The sequence below is a fragment of the Haemaphysalis longicornis genome, unplaced genomic scaffold, assembly GCF_048455015.1.
Source record: "Haemaphysalis longicornis isolate Haplotype H1 unplaced genomic scaffold, Haemaphysalis longicornis Haplotype H1 scaffold_8, whole genome shotgun sequence".
NCBI lineage: Eukaryota > Metazoa > Arthropoda > Arachnida > Ixodida > Ixodidae > Haemaphysalis > Haemaphysalis longicornis.
Genome location: NW_027526445.1, coordinates 107,437,449 through 107,452,616, shown reverse-complemented (window position 1 = coordinate 107,452,616; position 15,168 = coordinate 107,437,449). Strand labels below are relative to the sequence as shown.

Here is a 15,168-nt window from a genome sequence, read left to right as displayed (position 1 = left end):
ACAACCTCCAGCTTCGCCATTAGACTCTTGCGCGTTAGTGCCAGCTCCCCTGAATTTTTTTCTTCTGCTAATCCGGCAGATGGAGTACTGCGCCTCCTTTTAGTGATTAGTCCGAATTTTCCCGTCGCAGGTATTCTTGATTTTTTTATAGACTTGGGCGTTCTAGTCACACTGTATCGTAGTATATTGAATGTCTTATTTATTTTCTACCAATTTACCTGTCTCCCCGAAAGTGTCGCAAGATTTTTCTTGGAAAGTAGTCGTAGGTAAAGCAAATTGCTCTGCCTGTAACAAGTGCCCATGTTGTAAAATTCATCCACATACCCAGCATTTTTTTACGGATCAATAGTACTACAACTCCTTCTTTTATTTCGCGTCCCTTCAAAACGAATTAATATGCCCGCTTGTAAGCAATACAAAGAACTTTTATGTACTTCACAGATTCGCATGACCACGGGATATCCAATTTAACTTTCGAGAACATCTATAAAAGTGTCAAAAGTGAAACCCGTGTGAGGAAAACCGATCAGTGTTTGCTTATGAAATAATACTACACCAGGTCAAAAAAAAAAAAAACATGAGTTCGGGACAAGAAGAACTTCCTTTTTAGCCGGCTCCAAACAACTGACCAGCTGGGACTCAACTGTTGAATATTAGATGGTCTGATGGGTAGTCTGTGTCAACCTTTGGCCAATAGAAATCATCTTTTTCTACCGCGCTGACACACGTTATGACGCCTGCGTACCTCTCGTACCGCCGATAGCAACGTGCCTATGAAGCGTGGTGGTAAAGTGCGCTTTCCGTAAAGTCTTTATCCGGGAGTGATTATCACAAACACAACAATGGATTCAATTGTTTTATTATTTTAACAGCAGAGACTGTTTACGCTCTTGGTTGCGCCGTGAATGAACACAAAAAATCCGAAGAAAATGCCGAGCGCACGTGAGTGTGCCTCTCGTGAAAGCGCGCGGCCGCGCGTATACCCACGCTGGGGATCGCCCAGGAATCCGGAGCAAGGAAGGTTAATACCCCTGCTCCATAAAAAGGTAAACTAGGGACGTAGGTATTTTAATGACGAAGGTGCATATATTCAAAACCAATAATTGTTTAAAAAATTGTATGTAGAGGTCAGAACAAGAGTGTTAACTTTGTGAACAGCAATAGAATTAACGGTTACAGGGCAAGCGCCTAGTCTCACATACGTTTCCGGGATTGCGCGTAGGCTTGCGCAACATAAGGGGCTCACAAAAGAAAAGAAAAACAAAAATCCAGCGCACGTCGCAGAGAGCGTTTGAGCAAACAGCGTCGCCGATAAAACCACTGTCGTCTGCTCCTGAACTCACTCGATCCGCGTTGCAACGGGACACCTCTGTGGTGATAAAACTGACAACCACGGCGGGGGCGGCGCTAGAACTGTCTCCGCATCTTTTTGGGGCTTGCAAAGAAAATCCCGACGCTAGAAAAAGCGGCTTATAGAGAAGGGCGCCGCACTGCCAGGAGAGAATGCAATTGTCCAGAAAAACAAGCAACAGAAAAAGCAATGCAGGTCTTCAAGGACGAGGGAGCGCTCGACGAAGAGCGTGGTGGTGGACGATGAAGTATAGTAATACCTTGTTAGCTCGAACAAGGATAGCTCGAAATATCGGTTAGGTCGAAACTTTTCCTTGACGTGCATTTACCTCCCATAGGCGCCATGTATTTGGCCTCCATTTATCTCGAAACGTTTTTTTCTGGTGACCGCGGATATCTCGAAATGTTGGCGGGGAGCACACAAAGGAAACTCAGCTACCGTCAGCTGATAAGATATCCGTTCGAACGCTTAGCTCCTATTACGCGCCGCACGCGGACGTGAACATGACCACTTCCTATGGCATCTTCATTGTGAAAGCGTCGGTTTCCGACGGCTGAACGGACACGCCGATATTGGGGGCCCCGCAATATAGCTAAATCGCTGACTCTACTCTGATGCAGCCTCAAAGAAAAAATTTCTCTTCATATATTAAAGGCGTTAAATGAACGTCCACTGTGACGCCAACAACGCCAATAACCGAATAATTATACATTCCTTAGTAATTTGAGCGACTTGCACCAGAAAGATGAGATTAAATGCAAGTGAAATATCCCTTTTTGCGTAGGCAAAATTTTTTGCCTCAAAGGGTAGGTGGGTGGAAAGTGTCAGCCCCAAGTGCTTATTATATATAATAGTCCAGCTGCCGGTAAGCGGCTCCATTGACCTGGGACTGGCACCGGAACCAGGGTACCGTACACATACTTCAGTAGCGGAAGGTCCTGATATGAAGAGATACAAATTAACCTTCAGAACCCAGCATCACAGCTGAGTGAAAGTTACGTCGTCGCATGGCCGCGAACCACAAAGGCGAGATTTACACCAGAACATAAAGTGCATGTAATATTCTGTTGATTAGATGCATCCGGAATAATGATGCTTAGATGGCAAAGTCTTCCGAATCACGCGCACACAAAAAGAGGCTTGTTTTGGAATGCGGAATTAGACGGCACCTCATAGAGGGATAAGTATTTCTTTCTCATTTGCTTTTTTTCTCTTTTCTCTGCTATGGCTGAGCGCCTCTTCCAATGGGTGCCTGAGGCGAAAATGTAGGATTAATTAACATGAGAAAGGAGTAACATTAAGACCTTCGATGTGCCAAGCATGTGCATACTCACTGTATACGTAAGTCTGTCTGGCTAGCCGTCGGCGTCGTTAGCGGGCAGCACGAAACGTTAGCCTAACCTCACGCCAGGACATACGCCCGTTGAAATCGCAAGAACAGAGTACATTCACCGGAAGCATAATTCGCTACCCGCCCTATCGTTACTTTTGTGATTAACCATTATCCGCAGCTTCCTGACGTCCCCAGCTGGACGGACGCCTCTCCAAGAAGTTTTTACCCGTTCTTTAGAATCACGTTTCGTATAGATTACAAATATGTTGATGTTTTTTTTTAAGGCCAGTAGTACTGTGAACACAAGGAGGCGTTCTAAAAACAACGTCGTTCGCATTATTACTACGAAATACAACCCATCCTTGTTTAGATAAGCGGTTACTCAGTCGTCACCTGCGAGTTTTCCTCTCCTCGTTCCATTGACTGTCTTTTTCACGTGTTACCTTTAGAACCTAGCGAATCAAGCGTGCGTAAGTTACACTTGTATTCAGGGCTATGTAAAGGACAGCCGTTGCACAAGAGGGGCGTCTCAAAGGAAGTCGGCCCAGCGTGTTTATTCCGAGCGTATCCCAGAACTCCAGCACCACGAATGATGATGAGGATTGGTATGAGAAAGAGGTGATATCCAAAAAATAATGCTTGGACTAGCGAAGCGGCACTTCTTAGTGTCGAGCTGAGGCTCCGCATTGAATAGACAGGTTAGAACTCCATCCAGTTTCTTCAGGTGCTCAGAGAAACTTGAAGAAAATATGACGATGCCACCGAAGGGACAGAGGCATGTTTTCCACTTGAGACCGCGGAGGACAGTATCAATCATTCGTTAAAATGTTGCAGGGGTGTTCCAAAGCCCAAATGGCAGGACGACAAATTCATACGCCCATTGGTGGTAACAAGCTCGGTGGTCTCTTTATCGCCCTCGTGCAAGCCAGCACCCCGAGCACAGATCAAAACGTGAGAACTATTCAGCGAATTGTATACAATCAAGGACGTGATGAATCCGTGGGATCGGCTAAACGCCTTTCGAGTAATTGTGTTGAATTCGCAATTATTGACGCGAAATCGCTCCGATCCGTCCTCTTTCTGCAGTAGCAGAACTGGGGTGACCAGAAGCTCGTTGATGGCAGAATTATGTTCCGCGGAAGCATTTTGGTAGCGTCACTCCTAACGTTCCTTTCTGGTGAGGATGCATGTTAACGACGGCGGGGAATAATGCGATACTCGCCGGTTTCGCTATGATGCTTTGCCACCGACGTCTGACCTAGTGCAATACAATCAGGGGCGCATTTAAGTTTTTTTCTGAAAAAGTTGTCAGCTTCTATTAGTGATGATGGTGAGGAAGAAGAGGCGGAGGAGTAGCCTTGTTTATTCACCTACATTTCGGAAAATCAAAACTTCAATAAATATAAAAGAACCATCTCCTAGACCTTTTGTACGACCTTAGGGGTCATCTTCTTTGGAGTATAAATAAAAAAATTAAGTGAGGGGTCAGGACATCCGGACATCCCCCCCCCCCCCCCCCTCTCTGTATCCGCCAATGGGTACAATTAAATGAAGTAAAGTCTTGTGTTGGTTAAGAAGCCCCAGTCTCAGTCTCAGCCGGGGAGAGGTCAGAACTCCTGTGGCGGTTAGAGCAGAGTCAGGAGAGTCAGAATGAAGATGAGTGCGAGATGGCACCACACAGAGAGTGAAAATACAGCTAACTTTAGAGTCAACCGGAGGAGCAATTGTGGTGCGCCAAACTAGGATCACTGGCTTACAATTGTTGTTAAGCGCGAGAAGAGCAGCTGTTCCTTGTGAAAAACGCGCTAGACCCGCAGCGATCCCCAGACTTTTAGGAAGAGAGTGAGGACAGGTAATGATGAGAACGTCACCATCGCAAAACTGAGTGGAACTAACGGATATGACTTTCTCGCAGGCAGGACCGAGGACCTTATCCCCTCTGGCTGCTAACCACTGATGCGGTTCTCCAGGAACACTTGAATCATCTGCATTCGTCCGTTTCATGTCTGTGAAGTGACAGGAGATAATAGCGGGTGCCCTTTCTTAAAATGAGCCGATGAATGCAATGCGGTAGTAGGGCGCACTGCATGTGGTGCCGAATTCCATCAATGAAAACATTCACTGTGCAATATCCTGTAGGTTCGATAGAACCTTGGTTCATTACACAAGTGGGGCCACTGTACGTCGTTTTCAGTTTGTGCAGTTCCAAGCACAAATTTTCATCAATCCCTGAAATACTGGCTCTTCTGTGGACAAGTGCATCGACAATAGCTCCTTCTACATCGACTTTGACAGTGTTCGAGGCTCTGTCTGGAGGAGTTGTCGTTTTCCCCACTAGTGCAGTTTTCCCCCTAAAAACCACAGTAGGTAGTTTTCCTGCTGGCTGTTAGTTGCGCTGATGGCAGGGCGGAGGGCCGACAAGGAACGACGGCACGGAGAGGGTGACCGGTGTCGTGCAGGATGGTCACTGGGAGGGGGGTCGAGTGGTACTGTAGGCGACGATGGGCGGCGCGGCGGTATAGCACGTTCGGGATGCCATATCTGTAGGGAAAGCTGGTGTAGTCGCCATCTTACGGAGGGCAACCTCTTCTACTTGCTGACGCCGACGGCAGAAGCCGCCGACGTGGCCCACAATTCCATAGTAAAAACACAAGGTGCGATCGCAATAAAATTTGGCTGTCGGGATGCATGGCGGTGTAATAAGCCGAGAAAGTAGGGGCTGCTTCAATCGTCACATGCGCCTACGCCGATGGTGGTTCAACCTGCAAGGGTGGTGCCGCCGCAATCGCAGAGTAGTACTGCACACAGATGGCTGCAAGAGGAGGAGTCGTGAGTGAATATACCCTTACGAATGTTAGCTCCTCTCTGACAATATCTTCAAACTCAGGCGCTTTATTGTTACAATGGTCACGTGGAAGCAAGGCGCGTCATGGTGCTGGAGATCTTCGCGTACGATCGTACGTATGAGACTGCGCAGGTCCGAGTCCCCATGATGGTGAGTGGTCCAAGCATTTATGAACTTCAGTTGGTACAGCCGTTCACAAGTTGTGCGTACGTCTCTAACTCTGGCGGATTTCGCATACAAAGGGCGTTAAATGCAAATGTCGCTATCCCCCTCAAGCTATGGCGCAGGTTGTCAGCCTGTTTTTTTTTTTCATCCACACGACGGCGGAGAGCGACGTCCTCAATGTATGAGGCGAATCTCTCATCAGGCTGTTGGGTGTGAGACCCAACCTTTCGTTTGGCCACGTCTCAGTGGACGAATAGGCTGCCGAAAATTTTCCGGATGTCTTGGGTAAAGCTGGCCCATTCTGGGGTAGTGTGTATGTGGTTAAGAAACCACGTCTTTCCTACCTCGTGCAGCGAGAAGACGACGTTTTGGAGCTTGTGGGCCCCCATCCATCGGTTAAAGCGACAGACCCGTGCATCATTAACCAGTCCGGCGCTATCCGGAATTGCTACACCAGATGAGGGCGAAGGTGATATGAAGAGATATGAAAAAAAGGCTGGGATACACATGACTGCTCCAACACAGAGATACACACAAAAAGAACGCATTTGTCTGAAAGAAATTTGTCTGACAGTTGAAAGCTCACTGCCAAGTCCAGTGTTCCGGTGGACGGTTAAGGGCGCCTTTGTTGCGCAAAATATCACTTCTGCTGGGAGCCACAGACGAGGCTGACCCCGCAAAGAGATCTTGGTAGACACGGCGAGAAAGTTTCCTGGCACCTGTTCCGCTTTGATTAAAACAAACCGACCCATTTTGTTGTGTAAACACACACTTCTACTAAGAAATCAGCGATTTCATCTCAAATGGAATCAGTCATCTCGACGTCCTACAAGTAACTCCTTGTCATTCATTTCCTAGAAAAACAAAAACGTCTTATCTAAAGCAGTCCACACCGCAAGGCATGCTGATACCTTCTTTCATTTTTGCTCACGAAGAAAGAATTTCTTGTGTTCAATGCCCGCTACGATTCTTCCATTAGCTCCGCTGCAACTCTCATACTTTTTGAGAGCGCTCTTGTTAAGTGCTTTTGTCATGATTTCCGCTTCAAACTACAATGATGCCAACCGCTTAAGTAGTTTTAATGAAGTGCGGTAAATGTATTTTAGAGAGGCAAATCTTTTTAGGCTCACTCAAAGTACACACACAACACAGTTTGGAGAACTTTACGACCATGTAAGCATAATACAAAAGAGACTCATCGGTGTGCACATCACAGCTAAAGCAGGGGCATCGCAATGTCTAAGTAGGTTCCTCATGGCTTACCACGGAATACGAAGCTAGAATTTTTATATCGCAGCAACGCCTCGTCGGCACTACCATTCAAAGTTTCAAAGCGAAATTGCAGCAAGTAGCAAAAAACTCTCAGTTTACTTGTTGTTGCGCTAGTTGGTGCTGCAGCTTTGGTGCAGAAAACCTGCTCGTAAAAGACAGCACTAAGACGGAGGACACAGGATAGCCGCAGACTTATAACTTTTAGTTGAATAAAGTGCGAGTGAAAGGCAGAACTAGGGATAGAAACACGGGACAGGTGCAGTCTCACAACTTTTAAGAAGAAACACTGCGCATACAGGAAAGGAATAAGAGAAAGGAGACAGGACGGGCGCAGACCCAAAACAAGTACAAAAACTGCGCGTGAAAGACAGGACACCGCTTGCATTTGGCTTTTCAGATTGTGTTGCTGCTACACATCTTGTTTTCGACAGCTTTGACTTGCTAATTTGCTTAGACGCTCAGCACGTGCACAAAACATTTGTTTGGATATCTTTCTTAGTTGAATACGCGCGAGCCAGCACGCCAGAAGCATGAAAATTTTGTTTGGGGCAGAAAAAGTAGCAGGCGGAAAATTTGGTTTATTCACTGATTTTATTAGGAACGTATCGTAAGCGAAGTTAAATACATGCCAAAATAGCACAGAGCTATGTATCTGGTGTAATAAATACAAATATCTGCATTCTGTCTCGGTTACACAAACATAAGAGACATCTTCGTACATTTCATCGTATACAGAAAATTGCTGCAGAGGTCACCATATTCATTTGCTGTACACAATACAATTCTACAGAAACGGTATTTCATAAAAACACATGTTTGTGAATAATAAAATGATTATGACGGGGGATGACCAGCTCATTTCGCCACTATTAACAACCGCTCCATATTCTTATTCTCGCAAACTAGCTAGCAAGAAAGACCTTTTATAGCTAGCGAATTTTATGCGTAATTTCGCCGTACGTCACACCTAGTAAACGGAAGAAATACCACCATGGATACCAAAAAACAACACGTAAAAGCGAGACGAATATTGAGAGTGCAAACAAGGCACAAAAAAGGGGAAACAAGCGAGTAGGTCGCAGGACGAGAAGAGGAGGCACACACAGAACACCGCTGGACAAACAATTGAACAATATGAACCAACGAGCCCAGCATTTCACTCTCTTGACGGTACAAAAAATGTGTCGTTGCACAGGTTGAAAAGCGGAGTGCAGCTCGGCCGTCGCGCAGGTAACTCGAACTTCTCGTAACACGGAATGCAAGTGATCAGCTGCCACGTAAATACTTTTCGGTGCTCCTTTCATGTTAATAAACATTCAAAGGTGGTAATGTCACTATAAGAAACTGATCGTAGGAATGCTCTAAACCCAAACCAGTTCGGCGAAGAAGCATTTAAGCACATTAGGCGAACATAAATTCCAAGCTTTTCTCTGGTGGAAAGAAAATGAAGAGCAACAGCTGACCAAACCGATACCGAAGCGAAATTTCCGTTTGCGTGTCGGCTGGCATGAATCTGCTCATAAGAAACTGTCGACAAGTAACTTCACACGCTTACAACATTACTGACAAATGTGTTGTACCAAACAAAAAAAAATTCACTGTAAAGCAACAGCAGAAGGTTTGTCGGCTCGCCCTGCGACCTTTTTGATAAGGATAGCGCTTGCTTCTTGATAACTTTGACTGAATAAAAAGTGTGCTGACCTTCCGTCCGCTCGGAAGCGGGAAAATTTCGCTCTGCTATTCCTCTCCGAGTTTCCCCACAGCACAGCATCGAAGCACGCGTTGTGTCATTTTCTCAGTTTCTCTTACATTATTAGCACTTTTGCACTCACAGACACCAAAAGTTTCATCTTCAAGGCATACTACAAAACTTCTACACGTGCCCACAGTGAAAGCGGGAGGAGCAGACGGACAGGATGGCAGCAGAAGAGAAAAGAGCGAAAGCGCCGCCCGTCGGTGCAACGAATGAAGCGACTAAATAAATGAATAGGGTGCCAAAAAAGGAAACAGCCAAGAACAGCCAAGAATACCTAAGCGCTCCGGTGACATATTCCCATCCACAATAGGAAAAGTTATAGTCACCAGGACACCTAGACCCAATGGTCTGGAAGAGCACGACGCACTGCCCAAAAGGCGCATGAACTGCCGTACCGTGCTTCTTGTCACCACAACTACCACACTTACAACGAAAAACGTTAAGAACGAATTGTCATGCTAGGCCTAGGACACGATCTTTCCCCTTGCTCCAACGACGTCTCAATGCCGAAGAATTAGAAACTCCGTTGACGAAAAACCACCCCAAGAACATCTAAATATATCAGCGTTAAGGTATTCTGTGGAAACGTCAGACTTAACATAAAACTGTGCTAAAATAGGGGAAACAGCCACCAGCTTGCACACAACCTGGCCATGTCCAAGGGTGTGGGTAGGGGACAATTCAATTAACATATTCCATTTCTTCGAGACATACAAGGGAGCTTAGACCAGCTAGTTACCTCATGATCAGCGCGAGGTGATTGAAAGGCCAAGGAAAGGAGCTGCTGCATCTGGTGCCGTAGACTCAGGCTCCACCTTTGAGCTCCCTGCCATCTCTTTACCCCATTTTCCTTCCAGAATTATTTCTTCCTGAACAAAGATATCTCTCTTTCTCTGTCGCTTCAAAAAAGGCAAAATTGTTCATCCTGATATAGACAACACAGAATAAACATTTAGAAACACTGACACTGATTCCTCCTCGTCAATACTTATCAACACCTCTCATCCGCATTCATTCGGGCTGACATTTTAAGCCATAAAAGCGCAGAGACTCTTTCTCTCTCTTGTGCGAGGCGATATAAAACCCTCGTTGCTAGTTTTCTCTTTTCGATCACTTGTAGTACTGCTGAAGCATAGATTGGAAATGGAGCAACTGAGTATGAAAACGCTCTGTGGGAGTCGAAAGCATTACTACCGCGCCTTGCATCTTAGGATCCCAACGGAGATATCTCCGAAACGTTTTTTTGAAGTTGATTCTTTTGTTTTTGGCCGATGTTTTCTATACTTAATTCGCCATTTTTCAGCTGTAACATTCATTGCTCACGAGCGAGTTCGCAGAACACGCGCCTATTGACGCAGACGCGCTAGCGGGTCTCGTTGGCGTGCTGTTTTCATAGGCACCGACTGAGTGCGGGCAGTGGGCACAGTCCCAAGTCAGCAGACCCTTGGCCTGGTGCGAACACGCTGTTTGCGAAACAGGTGTGCGCCAGGCAAGCTCCAAAGAGGATGGTAAAGCGCATCACGTTCGAGCTCTGCGCTGACGCGGAGGGCGTTCACGCACTGCGTACGCCTCGGTTAGTGATTGCTATGATTACAAGCCGTCCTTGTAGGCTTATCTGACGCGCTTTACAGCCGACAACATGGCAGAAACGTGGTATGCCATTTATGAGATCTCGAGAATGTCCATCCAATGATAACGTGGGATTCCAAACATGTTTCACACAACCGAAACCTAAACATATTTGAATGCGAATCTTGTACCCTCCAATCACGTAGCGCGTTTTACAGAGGTCCCTGCTGTTTGTTGGTGCGGCCACCACAAACCGCGCATGCTATTTTTTCTTCTTTCACGCTTATTAACATAATTCTGCCTTATCGTCCGGATAAACGGTGAAAATTGTGCTTATTTGAGCCAGTCTATGCAGTGAAAGCATAAACGGGAGCTTGACAAATTCATTTCAGCGCTAGTTTATGAAGAAATACTGCGAAACTGCGCGTGGAAAACAGGACTAACACAAAGAGGACTCGACAGGCTCAGGCTCACAACTTTTAGTAGAAAACTGTAGAAAACTGCGCTTTTAAAATAGGACTTGGAAAAGGAGACAGGATTGGCGCATTCCTTTAGTTGCGAGTTTGCGCCCGTCCTGCCTCCTTTGCCCCAGTCCTGTCTTGTATGCGCAGTTTTTATAATTAAAAGAAGAAGAAAACCCTTGCTCACTTTCTCATCCTGAACATGGTCATGCTGCTCTTTGCACACAGACCTTCAGGGCGCAGACTTACACATCTTAAAAAGACATACTGCGGTAAAAGGCAGGATAAAGACGAAGAAGAATGGACGGGCGCAGACTCCCAACAAGTAGAAAAACTGCCTACAAAATACAGCACTATAGAAACGATACTGACGAGCGCAGACTAACAATTTGTAAGTAGAAAAACTGGGCTTAAAAGATATTACTTGGACAAAGGACACAGAGCGGGAAGGCGCGTAGTTGTATGTGCCCGTCCTCCCTGGTTTGTTCCGTGCCTGTCTTTCATGCACAGTTTTTCAACCGAATAGTATTGAAAAATGGCCGCTAGCTCTTTCATTCTGATTACGGTTGTGCTGCTCTTTGTGCACCCACCTAAGGGCGCAGACATACAATTACGAAATACTGTGCGTAAAAGACAGGACCAGGTCATAAAAGACACGACGTGTGGAAACTCACAAATATAAAAACTACGCGTAAAAGAAAGGACCAGGACAAAAGAGATTGGACGGACGCAGACTCACAAATTTTACAAAAACTGCGCGTAAAACATGGAACGCGGACGAAGGGGACAGGACGGGCGCAGGCGCTTAGTTGTGACTCCGCGCCCATCCTGCCTCCTTCGTCCGTAGTTTTTCTCAATAAAAAAGTAAAAAATAGTTGCTGGCTCTGTCATCCTGAACGCGGTCGGGCACACCGACACACCGACCTTCACACCGACCTTCACACCGACCTCCAAACCGACGCTTTCGATAGCTGAGGTGTCCCGTGAGATATCAGAATTCCTACTTGGGACCGTATCAGGGTGCCGCACTATGAAGATTCGATAATCAGAATTATCTGCGATGTTTTCGAGAAAGCTGTGTAGCTTTCCTTTGTGGACGTGCGGCTGTAATTAGGTGGATGTCAGCTTTTCCTTCAAAAATACTCACGAATCAATACACTTTTTTCGGGTGGCCTATAGATACCCGAACTAAGATTATGGGGCAACTGAACTCTTAATTTTGCCCACCCCCATCATGAGACAAAAATGCATTTCTCTTCCCTTACAGCCATGAGCTTTTTTAAAGAGCATTTGCTCCCTTCTCCCGCTTCACATCACTTCAATTTCTCATGTGTACTATTTACCCTCCGCCCTTTTTCTCGATACCAGTTGCGTGGACACATAAAAAGAGTTTGCGACCCACGCAGATGATTGAGCCAGTTCGCTGTTTGCTTATACAAATATTCGCTGTTTTTTTTTCGTTAGGCGAGCGCCTACCACTAATAATCAGGCAAGTTTCTTTGCCATCATTTGAAATGGGAAGCAATGAGTTAGGTTTTGCTAACACTTAAAACTTGGAATACAGCTATCCATGACGATACATTTCCTAATTCTTTTCGCATATCATGAGTAACAAAAGGGCAGACCTGGTAAATCTCACCCTTATTCTATCGTGATCCTTTGCTTTTGAATTTTAACGCACAAAAGCTACACGGGGGCCAGATGGCTCCTGATTAATTTTGTGCATCTGAGGATCTCTAGAGTGCGCTGAAATCTATACACACTTGCATTATTTGCTTCTCGCCTCCATTACAAGAGGGGCCACCACGGCCGCATTGAACCCGCGTACTCCTGCTTAACAGCACGAGCTCTTAGCCAGTGAACGTCCGCCGCGGGTACTCTAACCATTATCTGTAATCCTGGGTGTAGTGTCATTTGTGATTAGGCGAGCACGGGCCGGGAACCACCTTTTAGACTCGAACCAAATAAACTTACACATCTCTTGAACAAGAAGGCCTCAAGAAGGAACGCATTATTTGCGTTCCTTGAATGTATTCCACAATCTTAGCCATTGCCACTTTTTCGCTGCTGTACAACGTGTCGTGCAGCTTTTTCAATGTGCTCGCCTGTAAAAACGTTGCTGTGTTCTTTTTTTGCTTATTTTGGTTGACCGACTGTGTATCCTGCGCATGTTTTCTTGTCTTCTTCTTTTCTTGCTAAAAATTACTGTTGTCACTGATTACTGTATAAACCCCACTTATGTAATGCCCTAGAGGCCCTCAAGGTATATAAATAAATAAATAAATATGTTTATGTTTCCTGTAACACAATGTCACAAGCTAAAAATTGTGAGACGCAGAAAATAACAGGGCGATATAGCGAGTGCGCCGCGGGAAAGGGAAAGAGCAGCGCTAGAGCAGGTGTGAGGAAGGTTATGAGAGATACAGACAATCCACAGGTAGGAAAAATAATTAGCAGTGACGGAGCAGAGTACGCTGCTGCCACACATCTGTACGAGCCTCCTAGGCAAATTAAACTGCTGGCTGTGGCGAATGGGGGGCTCCGGAGGGACGCTAGCGAGTCGGACAAGCTTTCGAGCATGCCGTCCAGCGGTAGGGCCAAGAGGGGCCTGGCACAGCCGTAAGGTTAAATTCCGAGTTCAACCACAAACTGACAGAAGCTCAAAATAGGCTTTCGCCCCGCATTGTCAGCAAGTTTTAAACATCCCTCGTGATATCTTGAAATTGATTCATCGGTTTATTTTCGGTGAAAATCTAGCTCGGAAAGTTTTTGACGCGGACATCTCGTCGTTGCTCTGGGGAGGAAGGGCGCGTTTCTTCATTGTAGGTTTTATTTATTATAAATTATTTAACACAGTTCCCGTAACTGATGCAGTTTACCATTATTACTTGCGTACTAAAAGTAACTGTGCAAGTAATAAACTTTTTTTTGGTGACAAGCGGTGAGGCTACTGACAGCTTACATCTTCCGCAGTTATGCACTTCATGGCCTTACATGTCACCAACCCTGGAGGCTCCTTTACTTAACGTCTATTTCTGAACCAAAACAGCGCACGGCAGATACGATGGAGGCGCATTTACCCGCTGTTTTAAACTCTTGAAAGCAAAATAGGTGTATAAAATTTTGGAGCGGTTACGCAAAAAACGCAAAAAAACGCTAGGAGCAAAGACAGTTTACTCGATCACTGCAACCGATCGGGCCGAGGAGTCGTAAGAGGTTGCGGTAAGGAGCACTGTTGCACGGCTTCATTTTTTTTCTCGCATAAAAATCGTTATTTCCGATGAGAATGTCGTGACCGTCGTTTGCAGCATTGGATGGAACATTGCGGCATTCCGTTTCCAAAGCTCTGGAGGCCGGACAATCCCATAGCAATGAAGAACGTTAATTAAAAGTGGTGATAGGCTCTACCCTACACCAAAACTGACCTATACGCAGAACCACCCTTGTTTACAAGAAGAACGCGTAGAACTGATCAAATTGAGCAGTTTCTCTACAAAAATGCCGGAAAATAAAAAAAAAACGTAAACGTACTTGGGCTCGAACCATGAACGTAAGCTTGGCCAAGGAGGCCTTTTTTTGCTGGACGCAGACGCCGAACAACATGGTGCCTTTAGCAGTCGATCAATAATATTGCAATCAAAACGAAGAAATCTGACTGGGAGATAGCCCTGTGTGTTACAGGAGTGCCCGGCCTGCAGTGACTGAAACGGAATGTCGTTGAAACTCGGCCCCTGTCCTAAATCAGCTTTGAGCAGCTTATTTGCCTCAAGTCTCGCTTTATACAGCACACCAGAAGGATCACTGAAGCACCCATAATGAATTTGTGCTCGAATGTATTTCCGCTTAAAAAGCGCAAACCCCATTGTAGCGGAATATTCACGGCCCGCTCAGAAATTAAACAGCAACTACTGCACCTCACACAGTTGACAACTGAGGTTATGACATGCCAATATAACTCCAGATGGTTCATAGGTTGACTATGACAAAAGCCGGGCCACCTTTACGCCAAGTGCCTCCATCGCTAAGACGTACTGATGCACGCAATAAAAAAAAGAAAACGAGGAAAATAAAGAATTGCTTACTCTTCGTTGACTACGGTCATGCTGTTCTCAGCTCGGCGGACTGTAAAACTTGTCGGGCCACGTTTCCTATAGCAGCTAAGGCCCCAAAGATATCGCAGACGCCCCTTGCGGCATATCAGAGTAGAACCCTTCAAGCAAGTTATCCTTTTTGCAAGGTTCACGAACCTATGCACTTCTTTTTTGTTAGTGCCTATTGATAAATTATCTCAACTTCTAGATCAAATGAAAGCTTTTCTTCTTGCAGCAATTTGGACAGACCGTTAGCGCAGTCTTGTGCCATCAGCGCAAGGGGCATTTTCTAGATGAATTTACTTCCACCCACCGTCTTCACACT

At 45.8% G+C, this 15,168-nt stretch overlaps 1 protein-coding gene across 1 annotated transcript in view; it reads right to left on the bottom strand.

Moving 5' to 3' along the window:
- The window catches only part of LOC144150161 (uncharacterized), a 104,899-nt gene extending 90,003 nt beyond the window's left edge, over window positions 1-14,896 (bottom strand). The window contains exon 1 of the mRNA XM_077682001.1: window positions 14,835-14,896. Within this exon, the coding sequence (XP_077538127.1) occupies window positions 14,835-14,854 (20 nt within the window). The 5' untranslated portion in view covers window positions 14,855-14,896. The remainder of the gene's footprint in view (window positions 1-14,834) is intronic.
- Window positions 14,897-15,168: the final 272 nt, after the last annotated feature.